Here is a 20311-nt window from a genome sequence, read left to right on the forward strand (position 1 = left end):
ATTTCAGCAGACTCACCATGTTCCTCTGGAAGATGGCAGCAGCCGAGCGAATCCCGAAAGGGCACCTGTGGTATATAAACAGTTCTTTATGTGTATTGATGCATGTCAATCTTGCATGTCAGTTTGTTCTGTGTGATCCGCGCCGGATTGATCATCCTCTGCCGACTCTGCCACATGGCGAGTTGCAGCACTCTTGCACATTCGCTGGAAGTGCCCCATTGTTTCGCAGCCTTTGTACACAGTGCTTGAATCGACATTGATGGGCTCGATGATTACATGTTGCTAATGGATTTGCATTCACGCCCGATGGCGGACTCAGAGTCATCCTAGGCCTTGCAGCTGCAGGCGTGTAGACCCTGCCATATGCAGTTCTGCCTGCTAGCGACGTTATTTTATGCACAGTACTTGCCGGTGAGCTTCGATGCTGGAAAGATATCTCTCTGGTATTATCGCTCGTGGATATGAATGCCTGAGCTATCGTGATGGCCTTGCTCAGGTCTAGGGATTCGGCAGACAGCAGCTTGCGAAGGGTGACCTCGTGGCCAATGCCAAGCACAAAAAAGGTCCCGCAGCATTTCCCCCAAAAATCCAGCAAATTCGCAAGTTCCCGCAAGGCGTCTCAGGTCGGCGACATAACTCGCCACGTCCTAGCCCTCGGAGCGGTGGTGCATGTAGAAGTGATACCTGGCCATTAAGACACTCTCCTTCAGCTTGAGGTAGTACCGATCCAGTGTGCACACCTCTGTATATGTCTTCTCCGCTGGTTTCTCCGGTGCTAGAAGATTCTTGACGAGGCCGTATATTGTGGACCCGCACGCAGTGAGGAGAATTGCCCTGTACTTGATCGCTTTATCGTCCCCATCCAGCTTGTTGGCCACGAAGTATTGGTTGAGATGCTCAACGAAGGCTTCCCAATCATCACCCTCTACAAATCTCTCTAAAATACCAACGGCGGCCATGACCGCGTGAAAGTTCGTAATCTGTTACTTGTCGCCAATTGTTAAGTATGGAAGAACTCCACAAGACTGAATACTGTGAGCTAAAACTGATGTGAGCTTAGTCTCTTTAATACAACTCCAGAGTGCCTAAGCAGCATGGAAGACAATCTATTATACTCCCTTGCACGAGGTGTGCAGGTGACCCTTGGGCCTCCAACAGTTGCGCCCTCTGGTGGCAAGTCTTACACAGTTACAATGTTTATATACATAACACAAATTATAATGAGGCCAAATGTTACGGCGCTGATAAAAATGCACAAGGTGTGCTTATACACAGGTGTTGGTAACTATTGTGAAAGGTGCTGTGTTAGCTGTTCTATTTCAGCTTTCATTGAGATCAAGAACACCCTTGAAAGCCGAGATTGATAATTCAGATCAGCAGTCTCACCAAAAACATTCAACTTGCCTTTTCTCTTTTCAGATGTAGTATAGCCTGCAGTTTACATCCAGTATTTTGTTTTTAATTTCCATTTTAATTGATTCTGTTACATTCAATGGATCTTATCCTTTAATAAATGCTGTTCAATTAGACATTAATAACCTTTAATGCCTCATAAAATGATCCTGCTCATGAGAACAGACCCCATGTAAAGGAATAGGTTAAAAGTATATTGTCACTGCAGTGCAGTACTGCTTCAGTTGTGCCCAGTAATTGAGGCATTACTCTGAGGCAGATAGCTTGTTACAGTATCAGCTGTGGCTCAGTAGGTAGCACTCTCGCCTCTGAGTCAGAAGGTTGTGGGTTCAAGTCCCATTCCAGGTACTTGAGCACAAAAAATCTAAGTTGACACTCCAGTGCAATACTGAGGGAGTGCTGCACTGTCAGAGGTGCCATCTTTCAGGTGAGACGTTAAACCGAGGCCCTGTCTGCTCTCTCAGGTGGATGTAAAAGATCCCATGACACTATTTCGAAGAAGAGCAGGGAAGTTATCCTGGCTCAGTGTCCTGGCCAATATTTATCCCTCAATCAACATTAAAAAAAAACAGATTATCTGGTCATTATCACGTTGCTGTTTGTGGGAGCTTGCTTGTGTGCAAATTGGCTGCTGCGTTTCCCACATTACAACAGTGACTACATTCCAAAAGTAATTCATTGACTGTTAAGCACTTTGCGATATCCAGTGGTCGTGAATGGCACTTTATAAGTCCAAGTCTTTTTTTCTTTTACCAAATATAAGGAAATTTAGAGGATCTTTTAAAATTTAGGATTCAGATTGGCTTCTGATTCGCGAGCAGACTTTACACTTTTTAAATACACTTTCTTGGAATATAGACATGTGCCTGGTTTATTGATAGAAAGTGCCCTTTAACAGGCCTCATTAATAATCACTACTATCAAGCACATTTGAAATAAATATAACTAATTTTTCAGATTTTTTTTAGCCATGCTTGATACTTGTATTTTCTAAATGATTCAGACACTCTTTCCCCATTTAACAAAATATTGAGCTTGTGAGCTTTAACCCGAGTGTGTGACATGCTGTGAATCTAATTACTGTGAGCATTAATTCCTTAAAAAGAAACACCATGGCTTTTATGTGTGCACTCTTATGAGAGAACCCATCCTTAAAGAAAAACTTACGAGTACACTTTTCCCTCATCGCGATACGTATTCAGTCCTTCATCACAGGATTTTGACCTCTCTGTTGTTATGGCAAGAAGGTATGAAGACCGTCGACTGGCTTTAATGTTGCCTAATAGAAGAAACAAGTGTCACAGGCAAAGCAAGGCAAATAGGGAAAAATAACATTGTGACACTGGATAATACCCAATTCAATAACCACAGCATGAAATGGTAACTTGTCTGTTACCCACTGTGCATTGTGGCTGAAGTGCAGTTGCCAATATTGTATTTGCTGTAAATTTGTTCATTATTGGCTATGGATATTGTGTTGCAGGTGCCATGAGAAACTTCAAATGTGTGATTATTGACTTTCAAACAGTTTTGCACCGGTACAACAGATCTTGTGCTTTTCTTGGCTCAGTGGGTATTGGTTAAGACTTTTGATTCTCTATTGGCTCCCCGCTGAGAACATGCGAACGAAACTCTCAAACTCTGCACTACTGAAATGCACATAATAACTTTGTAAACAGATATATATTCAGGTAGTATCTCAACCTCCCCACCAGAAACCTATTGACAGGCCTCACTCATGTTCTTGATCATTACTAATTAAGCAAGCCCAGGTTAACCCATTTCTAGGTCTCTGCCAATTCTATTGTGCACCAGTCTCTGGTTTACAAACCTCCCTGTGTCTAGCTTGTTGTCTCCCCTTACACCAAGATAGGTGCGTCGGGAATGTAACTAAAAATCCATATTCTATTATTTCATGACAGCATGTTAGAGCTTCAATGTACTTCACAATGGCACCAGCTATATTTAGTGCCTTTTTTCCAATGACATTATGCCAACTGTTTGTTTTGATGCAAATTCAAAATTAATTAACATAAATATATAATTTTACAAACCACCACCAACCAGGAAGAAAAACTTTAATAATTTAGTAAGGTTTACATTTGCTTTTCTTGGCCTACAAAAAAAACAGTGGCAGCGTTTCAAAGTAATTAATTGGGAAATGTTTTGAGACATTTATGAGACTCAGTAAGGTACTATGTAAATAGAAGAGTGCCACAAAAGCATTAAGGGGAGGCTTGTTTGGAGGCAAGACATCTCAATTTGGTGAAGGTTTAACAAAGCAGCAATTTTCACTTTTCTCATAGAGAAGGTGCTAGGGTGTCCCTTGGATTTTGTTCATTCTGAATCTATCTGCAGCTCAGAGAGCAAACCTCTTAATATTGTTCCGGTGCCATTGTTACTCTCTGGCAATAGGACCACAGTGTGAGACAATTGGATGTGCCCTATAAATAAAATGAACAACCTACATGTATTCCATCCCAAGGAACTGAGGACATGCTACCTAAATGAAAAAAGTGGAAATGGTAGGAATTCTTCCAGTGATCCACATATTCACTGGATCACACCATCACATACCATAAGTTATATATTTTTACTGGCCAGTTTCACTTTTGAACTGAATGTTAGAAATTTTTGTATTGTATTTAATAAGCACTTTATTTTTGAAGTATATTTTGGAGGGGGGGTGGGGAGGGGGAAATGCACATTATACTCAAAGACTATTGTACGCTTAAAACATTCTACTCTGTCGATCATGGTTCTTTGCTCACTGATGAAACCATTTGTCTCACTAATTATTCACTGTCTTATGTAAAACATTAGCAAAATTAGAACACATGCAAACTTACTGCAATCCTGAGAGTAATGGCGTGGGTGCACGAGGGGGAAGGTGAAGGTTGGAGAAGCAGGACTAGTGATGATAGTTGGTGCTGACTTCTGACCACCTGAAACAACAGCTGAGGCAGGAATGTGACCTGCCACCATGTCAATGCTTGGACTTGTTGGCTCATCTGTGGAGGAAAAAAGGCGGGGCGGGGAGGGGGAGAAACAATGAATAAATTCATCTTCTGTATCCATGTGATAAAAAGCTTTGTTTATACTACTGCAATCAGGGGAACCAAATGTTAAATATTTACAACTTTTCACATTAAAAAAAGACTTGCATTTATATACCGCCTTTTACAACCTCAGGATGTCCCAGTGAAGTACATACAGTTATAATAGAGTTTGGCTCATTTCAAATCAACTCTGGTCAAATCAAATCTTCCTCAAGACAAATATAGTTTCCCTGTACAGATCTGTTCCCATTCACAACAAACATTATGGTTAAAATTGAAGCATAAATATAATTAAGAACTAAAATATTTCTACTGTAAATTCTACGGAGGTTTACTAAATATAGAGGTGTAACCGACACACCAGTTGAACTTGCAGGGTTTTTAACCAAAGTGGGAATCTTAAAACTGGTGCAATTCACACATTAAAATGATTGGCATATCCAACTATTACACAGTCTAAGGCTGTTTTGAATCAAATTTCCTGTCAATCTGCAATAATGGGACTATTTATTGCATTACTGCATGAATACTATTGCAAATTAAATCCTTCACACCTTGGACCAATTATCAACAGAAATAACATACTTGGCTGCCAACTGTTGTAAATGTGGATAGCAACATTTTTACTGTTTCCTGACACAACACAGCATGGTGTATACCATTACAGCTTAGGTAGATAAGTGACATTTTAGAATTTCATTCCTGAGCACCATTTTATTATGCCTGTGCATTATGTCTGCACGAGATAGCTTTTTCTGGTACCCATCATATTTACATGGACGATAAACAGAACATAATATTGTTTGAGGAGGGCAGCCATGGACTCCTTATAGAAACAGGGATTATGCAATAGAGCGCGAGTAAGATCAGTTTCTCTAGTTACTACCGCAAAATAGAACCATCAGATCTTACAGCACAGAGCGAGGCAATCCAAAAAGACATCAATTCCCCCATAGACCATGTACAGTATTCACCTCAAATCGCTGGAGAAATACCACCAACGATGTCTCCACAAGATCCTGCAAATCCCCTGGGAGGTCAGGCGCACTAACGTTAGTGTGCTCGATCAGGCCAACATCCCAGCATCGAAGCACTGACCACACTTGACCAGCTCCGTTGGGCGGGCCACAATGTTCGCATGCCTGACACAAGATTCCCAAAGCAAGCGCTCTACTCGGAACTCCTACATGGCAAGCGAGCCCCAGGTGGGTAGAGGAAACATTTCAAGGACACCCTCAAAGCCTCCTTGATAAAATGCAACATCCCCACCAACATCTGGGAGTCCCTGGCCAAAGACCGCCCAAAGTGGTGAAAGAGCTTTCGGGAGGGCGCTGAGCACCTCGAGTATCGTCGCCGAGAGCATGCAGAAAGCAAGTGCAGGCAGTGGAAGGAGCGTGCAGCAAACCAGTCCCACCCATCCTTTCCTTCAACGACCGTCTGTCCCACCTGTGACAGAGACTATAATTCCTGTGTTGGACTGTTCAGTCACCTAAGAACTCACTTTTAGAGTGGAAGCAAGTCTTCCTTGATTTCGAGGGACTGCCTATGACGATGATGATTATGAGACTTGTATCTTCAGCTGTATCAAATATTTATCCAATTTTCCCTTCAAAGCTGCAATGGTGTCCATCTCAACTACTCCTTGTGGCAAAACTTTCATGCTTCAACAATCCCGTGTAAAGAAACTTTTAATCTCTCTTCGTTCTTAGTGGCAATTTGAAATTAATTTTCCCTTTTCACTGACTCTCCAACAAGAGGAAAGTGTCTTTCACTAATTACCCTATCAATATTCTTCCTAATTTTATAAACCTCTAACAAATCACCTCTTAACCTTCACTGTTCCAGTGGAGATAGCTCTAGCATCTCAAGTTCAGATCAACAAATGTGCAGATCAAAGATTAATAAGGCACCTGGAAATAAAAATTATTTTTATGGGATCCAGAGTCCATTTTATTCCTACCCAGGTATATGTATTATTTTGCTAAACAAGAAATAAAAATTCTACCAAAACGCAAGTCCAATTAAAAAAAAAAATCATTAGAACAACAGTTCCGTAGAAAGTCAGGGTTGAGGACAACGAATATGGCTCTGAATGTCTGTGGGGTTTTCCCACTGTCAGGAGACTGGGGGATCGGTTATTTTATTGGGTTTACTCGACAGGGGGAAAAAAAATCACATATTAATCACATTTTTAAAATTGAATAGTTCTTGAACAAGTTTTCAACTTGTAAATGCACAAAAATCCACTTAGCAGTTGTTATTTGAAAGCAAAAGAAGCTGAAAAGATCCACAATGCAGAGCATTCTTCAGTGAATGCAGCTCCAGGAACCTTTGTATATGTCCCACAAAACACAGAGACCTCCTGATACATAACTCCATGGATATACATCACAACTGTGACTACAGCTCAAATAGTACTTAATTGGCTGTAAAGCACTTTGGGACGTCTGGTGATCATGAGAGGCACTATATAAATGCAAGTCTTTTCTTTTTTATATGGAGGAATACCCTTCTAGAACTATATACCCTAGTGGCTGTGTATCTGTGGAAGGGTCTAGATATACCACAGTGCTGCCTTCTGAGCCTGGCCTCCTAGGTTGCCTGCTGTTACTCCTTCTCTTCCTCCTTCAAGCGAGGAATCCCCTTGACGAAACACATTTTGCAACCTTCCTGTTTATATTAAGGAAATTTCACAAAGCAGAAATTGACGAGAGATTTTGTGCAAAATAAAAACTCCAAAGCAAATTTATAATTCTATTCCACAATTCTCCATTACGAAGCTACTATTAATTTTCCTCAACTACTGCTCTAAGATACCCCTGTTTAGATCCGTGGTATATGGGCAGAAATGATGGAATTATCGACACTTTGGGCCCAAGTTTCCGCATGATTTGCGCCTGATTTTTTAGGAACAACTGGTGGAGAACGGACTATCTTAGAAATCACAATTCTCCACATTTTTTTTTTGCAGTTCTAGTCAGGTAGAACAGTTCTACTTTGGAACAGAATTTTTTCTTCAAAAGGGGGCTTATCCGGCCACTGACGCCCGAGTTGAAAGTTTCCACAGTGAAAACGTACTCCAAACTAAAGTAGAATGGAGCAAGTGAAGATTTTTGTAGAACTGAAAAAACCTGTTCTACACATTAAAAAATCAGGCGCAGGTTACAAATTCGGCGTCCAGAACGAGGTGGGGGGGTAAGGGAAGTCATTAAATTCTATAATAAATCCTTATTTATACTTATACAAATATTATACAAATAAATCCAACCTGAATAAACATTTATAAGCAAAGAAAAGATTAAATAAACCATCTTCCTACCTGTGTGAAAGTGCTTCAGGCAGGCCTTTCAGGACCGAAGGCTGAACGGGCCGGCCCGAGACTTCAGGCAGGGCCTGTCCCCAGCACCAGATTTACAGGTAGGTGGCTTTGGGTTGGGTCAGGTCGGGTCGGTTCGGGGGGGGGGAGGGAGGGAGAGAGAGAGAGAGAGAGATGGGGGGGGGGGGGGGGGGGGAAGAGGGAGAGAGAGAGAGATGGGGGGGAGGGGGGGAAAGAGAGAGAGAGAGAGGGGGGGAAGAGAGAGGGGGGGAGGGAGAGAGAGAGAGAGGGGGGGGAGGGAGAAAGAGAGGGGGGAGGGCAGGTCGGATCCAGTCCGGGAGCGGGAGTCGGGTCGGGGGGCAGGAGCGCGGGTCGGGTCCAGTCCAGTCGGGGAGCGGGAACAGGAGCGCGGGTCGGGTCGGGTCGGGTCTAGTCGAGGGAGCGGGGAGCGGGAACAGGAGCGCGGGTCGGGTCGGGTCCAGTCGGGGGGGGGGGGGGGGGGGAGAGCGGGAACAGGAGCGCGGGTCGGGTCGGGTCTAGTTGGGGGGTGGGGCGGGGCAGAGCGAGAACAGGAGCGCGGGTCGGGTCTAGTTGGGGGGGGGGGCGGAACGGGAACAGGAGCGCGGGTCGGGTCGGGTCGGGTCTAGTCTGGGGGGGGGGGGGGGCGGAGCGGGAACAGGAGCGCGGGTCGGGTCGGGTCCAGTCGGGGAGCGGGAACAGGAGCGCGGGTCGGGTCAGTCGGGGGGGGGGGGGGGGGGGGGGCGGGGGGAAAGCGGGTGTCGGGTCTGGTCGGGGGGGAGGGGAAAGCAGGAGCTAGCCGTGGGAGGAGCCTTATTCACGCAGCCCCAGTGAGGCCATTCAGCCAGGGCTAGGGGCTGCGTGCTTCGGGCCCCTCCCACACAGTTCAGCGCCTGGAGCTACTGCACTTGCGTGCCCACTGTAGCGCGCATGTGCAGAGGTCCCGCACTGTTCTCAGCGCAGGGACCTGGCTCCGCCCCCCCACAGCTCGTGCTGGCTGCGCCGAGGGCCAGAGGACCTGCAGGTAGGTGGAGAATACCGAGGATATTTTTAGGCGCACTTTGAGGCGCGAAAAACGGGCGTCCAGGTCGGGAGTGCGCCGTTCTAGGCACGTGTGGAAACTTGGGCCATTATGTCATCCAGTCCTAAACCGAACATTTGCATAGTTGTACACTTGTTAGGAAAGGAATATCTTCCTCTCACCCTCACTTCTTGTGCAATTTACCGCAGGACTTAAATGGGTCAGAAACCCATATGTTCCAGTCCCATATTCTGATTGGTCCTAGACAGATCTGCCGATTTTCCATCCCACTAGACCATCAAATTTTAAGGTCATGGCTTCGAATGATGGAATCTGGATAACTGAACACTGGCAAGCAAGCTTTTGTACCAATAAATACACATGGGTAGATTACTCGTCTACTAGTTTGCAATGTGCTGTGCTTAATAGCAATAAATGCGAACTTCGGTTGAACGACATCGAGCAGGAGTTAGCAGAAGAGTTAGGAAGGTGATGAAGGCATGGTCTAGAAATTAAGTAGAATGAGATAGAGCAAGGCAGAAGTGTTTAGGAAGAGAATGTCGGACTGTATAGGTATCTCTGAAGGGTCTGTCACTAGTGATAGAGCAAAGAATTTGTATTAAGAAGATTCTATCTGTAACAATAATTAATTAATGAATGGATGAATGTGATGTCCTTCACCACAAGACACTCGTGCACTGAAACTCAACATTATTTCAATTACAATGGAAGCTACTGTGCACCATGTCCTTCATTCACAAAGTATCAATGTCTGTATTTGTTAGCAGTATCTCAGACAGAAGAATGAACCGATGCAGATGAAAGGCTGCGTACAGTGGTACCAGGCCCTGTTTTATTCGCATCGACATGCCACTAAAGATCAGGATTGTTCAGAAGAACACAAGATCGGACTAGATCAATTGGAATACGAGATCCTGCAGGTGCAGCACACGTGACTGGGCTGGTCTGACTCACTATTATTTTTTAAAAACTATTCGAGTCCATGTTATGATGCCAATAAGTGTATTCTTCACAGTTATTCTGAGAGACTTTTTTGTAAAGTGTCTGAGAGCATTTTCCCCAACTCTAAATATATACTCAACAATGATATAAATACTGCTCAGAATTCATAATCCTAAGAAAGGTAGTGATTTTTACAGGAGCGGGTTACTACTTTGGGTGGGGACCCTATCCATCAGAACACTGCTCTGGTAGGGTGATCTGCATATTCAATACCAACCTACTTCATTTCTTCTATCCGACTCCTGGCCCAATGGAGCCTGCTTCAGTTTGCCAGTTTCTCTCTTCTTCAGCTTATCCCCCACCCCTTCAGCTATTCCCACAACCTCTGTCTCGTATGTGTCTTTTATTTCTCCCATTCTGCTTCAAGTTGTTTTAGGGAAGGAAATATAGCTGTTCAAATCTCTTGTCTATCTCCAGAGAATAGTTCAAACCACTTTCAACTGCTGCAGTGGTACAGCATACAAGAAAAAAAACTACACCTTCAGCCTTCCATCCAGCATGTACCATTCAGTCCTTCAGTTCTAGCCTTCCGTGCATCCTCCAACTCGGTACTCCTCCATTTGTGGCAAGGCTTGCAGTTTTCTCAGCCCTATTCTTTGAAACTCCCTCCCTAAACTTCTTGGCCTTGCTGCTTCTCTCCCAACCTTTAAACCGGTCTTTCCAACTGTGCCTTCAGACAGCTCTCCTTACTCTTCTACTACTACTTGCAGTCTGTGTTCTGCTATGTGGAATGCCCCAGAACATTTAAAGGTGCTACGCAAATGTGAGTGATTCTCGAACTCCTCAAGCAATTATAACCAAAATGATGACCCTGATGAATTACTTCGAAGGGCACATGACATAGGGCAGGCAGTGTTACGATAGTGGTTTAGCTTTTGACACTCCCTGCGTTGAGAGGTTTATTTCGACATTTCCAGGCAGCTTTCAGATAAAGCTGGCATGAGTCATTCAATTGGAGTATGTGAAGCAGACACATAGATACGGCCTAATGGATGTAGTGAGCCATTGCTCACACTGACATCAACACTGATCTTTATTCCCATTCTGTATACCTCAGGATTAATGATGGTAATTGTAGATGTGGATGACATGTAGCAGAAAGGTTTTTTCAAAAACATATTTAATATGCTGGATACCAATAACAATTTCAATAATGATAATGACGTTTAAATAGATTTTTTACACACTGTAATGTTCCATACATAAAGTGCAGAGTAAACAGAGGAGCTGAGAGTCTGGAAAGTACACCATAGAAAATAAAGACAGGCTGTAGATTTATAAATATATCACCAGTTTATTAATTATTCACAAACTTGAGTGCCGTTTTTGAGACAGAGTTTTAATACCCTTCGAGTGCCTGCTGCTTATCCCCTCTATTTCCAGCTACCACTTACTGCAACATATCCAGAGCCAAGAAATTCTGAGCTATGTCTCTCACCAGCAAAGAGATTTGTAATTCAGAATTCATCATCTACTCACTACCATTCCTTCCTGCTGCATCAGTCCAAACTATTTCTTTAAAAATTTACTGTTTCTAATTTCAAAGTCTCATTAGTCTCTCTTACTGCTACTTGATTTCCAGCAGTCTCTCATTTGAATTTGTCTAGAGGGCAAGTTTTCTTGGAGAAACACGGCACAAAGAATCATAGAATGGCATTGTCTATGTTTATGCGATAATGGATTTCTCGACTTTTTGTTAGGATCCTGTGTGAAATAAGTTTGGATAGTCTCAGCCCAGTTACTATTGGGCATTAGCCTACAGCACAAAAACACCTATAACTGGTCATTTCACTTCGAGGGGCTGTGGGATGTGAAAAAGGAAAATATTACACTGATGCAGGAGGTGCTCATCTGAAGTTGGGGCTAAGAAACATTGCCACAGAATGGGCTTTACTCTGAATGTAACCATTTAAACCTGACCAGAGTGTGTTTCAAACAGATATCTGGGTGTCTGAAACAAGATTCGCACTGATATTCCTCACCTTGAAAAAGACAACATTGGGTCATTTCTAGATGCACATACAATGTGAACCACTTCGGTCACTATATTCTACAGATCTTGTGCCAGTCTGTAGTATTACAGTTTGGGCACTTTATTCATGATCACCACTAAAAGCAGCTTCCATAGGCAGGCACATGCTTCTGACAAACTGAAACTCCAGTATGAAGTGACCGAATATGTACATCAGGATTAACAATTTATCTTTATGCCACTGGGTTTATACCGGAAATAGAACTAGTTAGCCCTAAATAGATGGAAAAACATCACACTGATAGATCATAGTTCAAGCTAAAATTGCTAATTAAGTTTATTTACAAGAAATACACAGAGAACCAAATTAAATTAGCAGGTTAAAAAAAGCAACAATGCTCAACTTTCTCTGATAATGGAGGCCGTTTTTTGAAACCAAAATAACAAAGAGGGTCATTTTAACGTAACCCGCCAGAAAGAAAACGGACGGGATTGGATTGGATTCAGACCCTGTCCAATTCTACATTCCATTGACTTCAGCAGAAAGTAAAACCAGGCGGGTGTAAAACAAGCGGCCAATGCTATCCCATCAGTTTCCCGCCAGGCGGATTCAGTTTAAAATCACCCCTGAAGTGTTTTGAATTCTTTAACGAAATCGGTTGGTGAAATATTTTCATAAACACATCTCCCTACTCCTGTCTCACTGCGGTCGTCTGGAATATGATTCCATTGAGAACGAAAAACAGTGAAAAGCTGCAGTAATCATACCTGGTATAGGTAGCTTTCGGCACCTCAATAACAGAAGCAGACCTGTCTCAATTGGCAAATGTCTTTGAAGAAATGCCAAACGCTTTCTCAATCAACATTAATTATTTCTATGGCATGTGAATGGGCTGTAGAAAGCAGCCTGATGAGTTATTCACCAGTTCAGACTTGAAACAAACTTTATCCTCACACCATCTTTAATAGCTGCAGCAATTACAGACAATTAGCTCACATCTGTCATCCGCAGCCTTGTATATTCACACAAGGACATAAGACAAGGAAAGAGGGAATCCTATCACACACAGCTGCAATGACCCCAACTTAAAAATCTCCGGTAACTTGGCCTAGCTACAATATCGTAGGAAAAGATACCAGTTTCAAAATATTTAAGAACACCAGTGGCAATGCACACAGAGAGTCAAGTGTACTCTTCAGGTTAACTGGGGTTAGAGGGTGGTTGGGCAGATAGATGTAACTCAGTATTCATTTTAAAGTCAGACATTCTGTACTTATTTTTAATTTGATTACTCTCGCTGCTACCTTCACCTGATGGGAAAGCCACAACAGCTTCCCTGCTTAGGCCACTGGTTAAAATAGCAGTCAGGCCCCGATGACATCATTACAGCCCAATCTGCATATTTAAAATATGGTTAAAGTTTGGCGATTAAATCTCCCGAATGATTTTAAATATCCATCCGCCGGGCGGGCAAAGTTATAATCGCCTCTACTGTAGCTGCAAATACCCACCTTCAATTTTACATCATAGTGCGTGGAGCAGTTTCCCTTAGTAACGAACTAGACAAATGCAAAACACATGTTTGGCTTTCACTGTATGTTGGGAGGATTACTCAAACTATATTTTTCCAATGAGATAATTTTTGTTTAATAACTGTTATTTTAGATTCCAGAGACTGAGCTGTTCATTCCATTCAGGCCTAAACCCAAATACTAGCCCACTGCTATTACTGCAGCAAATGCACCAAAACACTCATTTTTTTTCTCCTTTGCTGACTTTTATTATTACACAAAAATGAAAGAAATTCTACTGTCAGTACCCATAGATGATGTACCTGGGAATGGAGCTGACCAAAAAACTTGAAAGCTTCTTCCAAGTCTGTATTTCCCCCCTCCCACCCCCACCATTTCACAGTAAGTTCTATTGAGATTTGTCTACCTTTTCGGTAAGTGCCCACCCTCATTGGTTAGCTTCCTAATTTGCATTTGCTTCTCTTGAAGCCATCAAAATTTCCTGTCAGTGAGAACAGCGAGCTGTCCTAGAAACACATTTCATAATTTTCTGATCTGCTTGATTTAAGCATGATTCCATAACAACTTGTATTTATATAGCCCCTTTAATGTAGTGAATCGTCCCAAGGCACTTCACAGGATTATTATGAGATAAAAAATTTGACACCAAGCTACACAAGGAGAAATTAGCGCAGCTGATCAAAAGCTTGGTCAAAGAGGTAGGTTTTAAGGAGCGTCTTAAAGGAGGAAAGCGAGGTAGAGAGGCGGAGAGGTTTAGGTAGGGAGTTCCAGAGCTTGGGGCCCAGGCAACAAAAGGCATGGCCACCAATGGTTGAGCGATTATAATCAGGGATGCTCAAGAGGGCAGAATTAGAGGAGCGCAGACATCTCGGGGGTTTGTGGGGCTGGAGGAGATTACAGAGGTAGGGAGGGGTGAGGCTATGGAGGGATTTGTATTAGCATGAATCGAGAATTGGCTGGCTAACAGAAAGCAGAGAGTCGGGATAAATGGGTCCTTTTCGGGTTGGAAATCGGTGGTTAGTGGTGTGCCACAGGGATCGGTGCTGGGACCACAACTATTTACAATATACATAGATGACCTGGAAGAGGGGACAGAGTGTAGTGTAACAAAATTTGCAGATGACACAAAGATTAGTGGGAAAGCGGGTTGTGTAGAGGACACAGAGAAGCTGCAAAGAGATTTAGATCGGTTAAGCGAATGGGCTAAGGTTTGGCAGATGGAATACAATGTCGGAAAATGTGAGGTCATCCACCTTGGGAAAAAAAAACATAAAAAGGGAATATTATTTGAATGGGGAGAAATTACAACATGCTGCGGTGCAGAGGGACCTGGGGGGGTCCTTGTGCATGAATCCCAAAAAGTTAGTTTGCAGGTGCAGCAGGTAATCAGGAAGGCAAATGGAATGTTGGCCTTCATTGCGAGAGGGATGGAGTACAAAAGCAGAGAGGTTCTGCTGCAACTGTATAGGGTATTAGTGAGACCGCACCTGGAGTACTGCATGCAGTTTTGGTCACCTTACTTAAGGAAGGATATACTAGCTTTGGAGGGGGTACAGAGACGATTCACTAGGCTGATTCCGGAGATGAGAGGGTTATCTTATGATGATAGATTGAGCAGACTGGGTCTTTACTCGTGGAGTTCAGAAGGATGAGGGGTGATCTTATAGAAACATTTAAAATAATGAAAGGGATAGACAAGATAGAGGCAGAAAGGTTGTTTCCACTGGTCGGGGAGACTAGAACTAGGGGGCACAGCCTCAAAATACGGGAGCCAATTTAAAACCAAGTTGAGAAGGAATTTCTTCTCCCAGAGGGTTGTGAATCTGTGGAATTCTCTGCCCAAGGAAGCAGTTGAGGCTAGCTCATTGAATATATTCAAATCACAGATAGATTTTTAACCAATAAGGGAATTAAGGGTTATGGGGAGAGGGCGGGTAAGTGGAGCTGAGTCCACGGCCAGATCAGCCATGATCTTGTTGAATGGCAGAGCAGGCTCGAGGGGCTAGATGGCCTATTCCTGTTCCTAATTCTTATGTTTTTATGTTCTTATGTTCTTATGTTCTTATGTTCTTATGAAAAAAAGGATGAGAATTTTGAAATCGAGGTAACGCTTAACCGCAAGTCAATGTAGGTCAGCAAGCACAGGGGTGATGGTGAGCGGGTCTTGGTGCGAGTTAAGACACGGGCAACCAAGTTTTGGATCACCTCTAGTTTACGTAGGATAGAATATTGGAGGCCAGCCAGGAGTGCATTGGAATAGTCAAGTCTAGACGTAACAAAAGCATTGATGAGGGCTTCATCAGCGAATGAGCTGAGGCAAGGGCGGAGACGGGCGATGTTACGGAGGTGGAAATAAGCAGTCTTAGTTATGCTGCGGATGTGTCATTTCATGGTCAAATATAACGCCAAGGTTGTGAACAGTCTGGTTTAGCCTCAGAGGTTGGGGCGAGGGATGGAGTCAGTGGCTAGGGAACGAAGTTTGTGGTGGGGACCAAAACCAATGGCTTCGTTCTTCCTGATATTCAATTGACGAAAATTGGACAAAAGCATTTTCCTCGCTGCTCTTCCTGAACCCCGTGTGTACCCGACGTTGGTGTATTGATCTGGGAGTGGACTTGGAGCTGTAAACTGTGGGCGGGAATTTCTGACTTTGTTTTTAGCATGTGAACAATGTTGGCAAGGCCGTGTTTACTGCACATCCTTAGTTGGTGATAGAGAATTCCGGGATATTGACCCAGCAACAATGCATGTAGAGATGATGGTATCCCACAATATTGCTGCTCTGTGCCCTCATTTCCAAGAACATTCTCCAAGTGATGTTCAACATGTAAGAGTACTGATTCACCAGTTGGGGTAGTTGGGGCGGGTGTAGGGAAACATGTTTATCAGTAGGAGGTTTCCATGACCTAGTTTGACCTAAAGACATAAGACTTCATGAGGTCCAGAGTCAATAATGAGGATTCCCAGGGCTGGGGTTACTTATAGGTCAGACCAACTTGGGGTAGCTGGCTTCCCTCCCTTAAGGGCAATAGTGAAGCAGTTGGGTCTTTACAACAATTGGAAGCTTTCATGGTCATTTTTCTGGTTCCAGCACAGAAATGACCAGATTATTGAATTCAAATTCACAATTTGCCACACCTCGATTTAAAAATTCTCATCCTTGTTTTCAGATCCCTCCATGGCCTCGCCCTTCCCTACGTCTGCAATCTCCCCCAGTCCCACAACCGCCCCCCACCCCCTCCCCCCGAGATCTCTGCTCTCCTCCAATTCTGCCCTCTTGAACATCCCCAATATTAATTGTCCCACCATTAAAGGCTGTGCCTTCAGCCGACTGGGCTCTAAGCTCTGGAATTCCCTCCCTAAACCTCTCCATCTTTCTACCTTTCTTTCCTCTTTTAAGATGCTCGTAAAACGTACCTCTTTGACCATCTGCCCTAATTCCTCCTTATGTGGCTCGGTGTCAAATTTTGTTTTATGATACTCCTGTGAAGCGCCTTGGGACGTTTTGCTACGTTAAAGGTGCTATATAAACACAAGTTGTTGTTGTTGGTGTGATTAGAACTCTTAACCTCTGGTTTCCTAGTCCAGTAAGCATAAGGTTATGGAACTGTGCCCGGTGGATCTTGCAATAGATTTTACTGGATTAGCAATTCCTACCCACATCATAGAGAACAGAATCTGATTCCAGAATTAGGCAACAGCATAATCAAGGAGCTGAAGCAAGCACTGGCCATGAGAAAAGCAGCAGTGAAGGAAAATGTCTCCCTATATAGTTCGAAAGGCAGAGTAGAGGGAAGAGCAGAGCGTTTGACTTTCATGTAGCTTTTGGTTTGGTTGGTCTGTTGAAAATGGATATACCCAAGTGACTAATTCTTTTACTAGAATTCTATTTCAAGATTTGAAAAAAAAATCGAGAAAAACTAAGAGAAAGTGTTCTAAAATTAATCACAATTCAAAATTTCTATGGGAAAAATCAGTCCTTTGTTCCTCGAAACAGCAGACACTTGCCAGTTTGCATTCTCTAATATTATTAGGTATTCAGGAAAGAGAAGACTGAAAGTTGACCGTTAAAATTATGAAGGGGTTCAATAGGGTTGGCGTAGAAAAGATGTTTCCACTTGCAGGAGAACTCAAAACTAGGGGCCATAAATGCAAGATAGTCACTAATAAATCCAACAAAGAATTCAGGAGAAACTTCCTTACCCAGTGGTTAGAATGTGGAACTCACTACCACAGGGAGTGGTTGAGGCATGTGGCATAAATGCATTGAAGGGTAAGCTAGATAAGTAATGAGGGAGAAGGGAATTGAAGGACAGATTGATGGAGTGAGATGAAGTGGAGTGGGAGGAGGCTCATGTGCAGCACAAACACCGGCTTAGACCTGTTGGGCCAAAAGCCTGTTTCTGTGCTGTAAATTCCATGTAACATGCCTTGGTTTTCCCTGGAAATGCACGTGCTAGTCCGGAGCTCGAGAAGGGCACTGTATGGGCTCAAAATTGACCCCTGCTGATTTTTGGCGCACTCACCCGAGGTGTGCCGCTTTTGTCCGCCTCCAAGCGCGCCGAAAATCTTCCTCCCGACTTTGGCCACTGTCTGGCCTCTCCTCGGTGGTGGCGTAGCGTGGATTGGGGGCAGAGCTAGCGTCCTGGCACTGAAAACAGTGCCGGGACGTTTGCACACATGCGTTATAGAGTGTGTGCGCATGCGCAGTAGCTCCTCATCCCCAGCACGTTCTGCAGCCTGTGAGAGGGACCTGATATCGCAGTTGCCGACCCTATCCCTGGCCGAGTGGTCTCAGGTCGTCCCGCCCCTATCCATGGTCAAGTGGTCAGATGAAGGTAGGACTTCTATTTTTTATTTGTTTTTGATTGCTTATCACTTTTTGTGCTTTGTTTAGTGCTTTGTAAGTCTTGGTGCTTTCAGAATGTACCTATCTGCTCTGATTTCTTAACTCTCCACAAGGGTTTTCTGTGCGGCCACAAGTGGCCACATATGCTGGCCTAAGTTAGTTTGGAGCAACTATTAGCTGTCCAAAGTGGATTAAATGGCCAAAACTGGCGTAGGTGGCTGGTAACGACCCTTTTGAAAAAAACTAAAGTAAAAAAATCCTAACTAACTCACTTACACTAGCGCAAATTGAATGTGCAAAATGGGGATTTTTAAGATACTCCAGAAAAATCAAGTTGCTCCAAAAAAAACGGAGCAACTTCTGGGCAATTTTGGGCCCTATAAATGCAATTTATTTCTTTCTCTTAGTGGGCACCAGAAGGGCATTTGGAACGAAGGTGTATAATGTCGGTATAAATGATTCATTCTTAGGTTGGCAATCAGTAACTAGTGGGGTGCTGCAGGGATCAGTGCTGGGACCCCAACTATTTACAATCTATATTAACGACTTGGAAGAAAGGACCGAGTATAACGTAGCCAAGTTTGCTGACAATACAAAGATAGGAGGAAAAGCAATGTGTGAGGACACAAAAAATCTGCAAAAGGACATAGACAGGCTAATTGAGTGGGCAAATATTTGGCAGATGGAGTATAATGTTGGAAAGTGTGAGGTCATGCACTTTGGCAGAAAAAAATCAGAGCAAGTTATTATTTAAATGGAGAAAGATTGCAAAGTGCCACAGTACAGCGGGACCTGGGGGTACTTGTATATGAAATAAAAAAGGATATAATGCAGATACAGCAAGTGTTCAGGAAGGCCAATGGTATCTTGGCCTTTATTGCAAAGGGGATGGAATATAAATCCAGGGAAGTCTTGCAACAGCTATATAAGGTATTGGTGAGGCCACACCTGGAATATTGCGTGCAGTTTTGGTTTCCAATTTACGAAAGGATATACTTGCTTTGGAGGCAGTTCAGAGAAGGTTCACTAGGTTGATATGTATAAGATTATGAGGGGGATTGCCAAGGTGGATGCAGAGAGGATGTTTCCACTGATAGGAGAGACTAGAACTAGGGAGCATAATCTTAGAATAAGGGGCCGCCCATTTAAAACAGAGATGAGGAGAAATTTCTTCTCTGAGGGTTGTAAATCTGTGGAATTTGCTGCCTCAGAGAGCTGTGGAAGCTGGGACATTGAATACATTTAAGACAGAAAAGACAGTTTCTTAAACTATAAGGGGATAAGGGGTTATGGAGAGCGGCGGGGAAGTGGAGCTGAGTCCATGATCAGATCAGCCATGATCTTATTGAATGGCGGAGCAGGCTCGAGGGGCCGTATGGCCTACTCCTGTTCCTATTTCTTATGTTCTTATGAAAGGATATACTTGCTTTGGAGGCAGTTCAGAGAAAGTTCACTAGGTTGATTCCGGAGATGAGGGGGTTGACTTATGAGGAAAGGTTGAGTAGGTTCGGCCTCTACTCATTGGAATTCAGTAGAATGAGAGGTGATCTTATTGAAACGTATAAGATTATGAGGGGGCTTGACAAGGTGGATGCAGAGAGGATGTTTCCACTGATCGGGGAGACTAGAACCAGGGGGCATAATCTTAGAATAAGGGGCCGCCCATTTAAAACTGAGATGAGGAGGAATTTCTTCTGTGAGGGTTGTGGATCTGTGGAATTTGCTGCCTCAGAGAGCTGTGGAAGCTGGGACATTGAATAAATTTAGGACAGTTTCTTAACCGATAAGGGATTAAGGGGTTATGGGGAGCGGGCAGGGAAGTGGACCGGAGTCCATGATCGGATCAGCCATGATCGTATAAAATGGTGGAGCAGGCCCGAGGGCACGTATGGGCTACTCCTGCTCCTATTTCTTATGTTCTTATATGCTTCAGCCTTGTGTACCCTGCCCCATTAGTCTCCTACTCCCTCTGACCTCAGACTCTGAAGGCATGTGAACTAGCCAATTGATTCATTGCATGGTTCTGTAATTGATGTACTTGGGAAGAAAAACATCATCAGAATGTAAACAATTCTAATTGTAATTAAAGATGCAAGTTCAGATTTTA

At 43.5% G+C, this 20311-nt stretch overlaps 1 protein-coding gene across 6 annotated transcripts in view; it reads right to left on the reverse strand.

Moving 5' to 3' along the window:
* arhgap23a (Rho GTPase activating protein 23a) overlaps nt 1–20311 on the reverse strand; it is a 482417-nt gene that overhangs the window by 67359 nt on the left and 394747 nt on the right. For all 6 annotated transcript variants that reach the window (XM_070864541.1, XM_070864540.1, XM_070864539.1 and 3 more), the window contains 2 exons: nt 4263–4424; nt 2581–2692 (listed from right to left, as the gene is read on the reverse strand). In XM_070864541.1, coding sequence (XP_070720642.1) covers nt 2581–2692; nt 4263–4424 — 274 coding nt within the window. The remainder of the gene's footprint in view (nt 1–2580; nt 2693–4262; nt 4425–20311) is intronic.

This window comes from Pristiophorus japonicus, chromosome 21 (assembly GCF_044704955.1).
Source record: "Pristiophorus japonicus isolate sPriJap1 chromosome 21, sPriJap1.hap1, whole genome shotgun sequence".
Classification (NCBI taxonomy): domain Eukaryota; kingdom Metazoa; phylum Chordata; class Chondrichthyes; family Pristiophoridae; genus Pristiophorus; species Pristiophorus japonicus.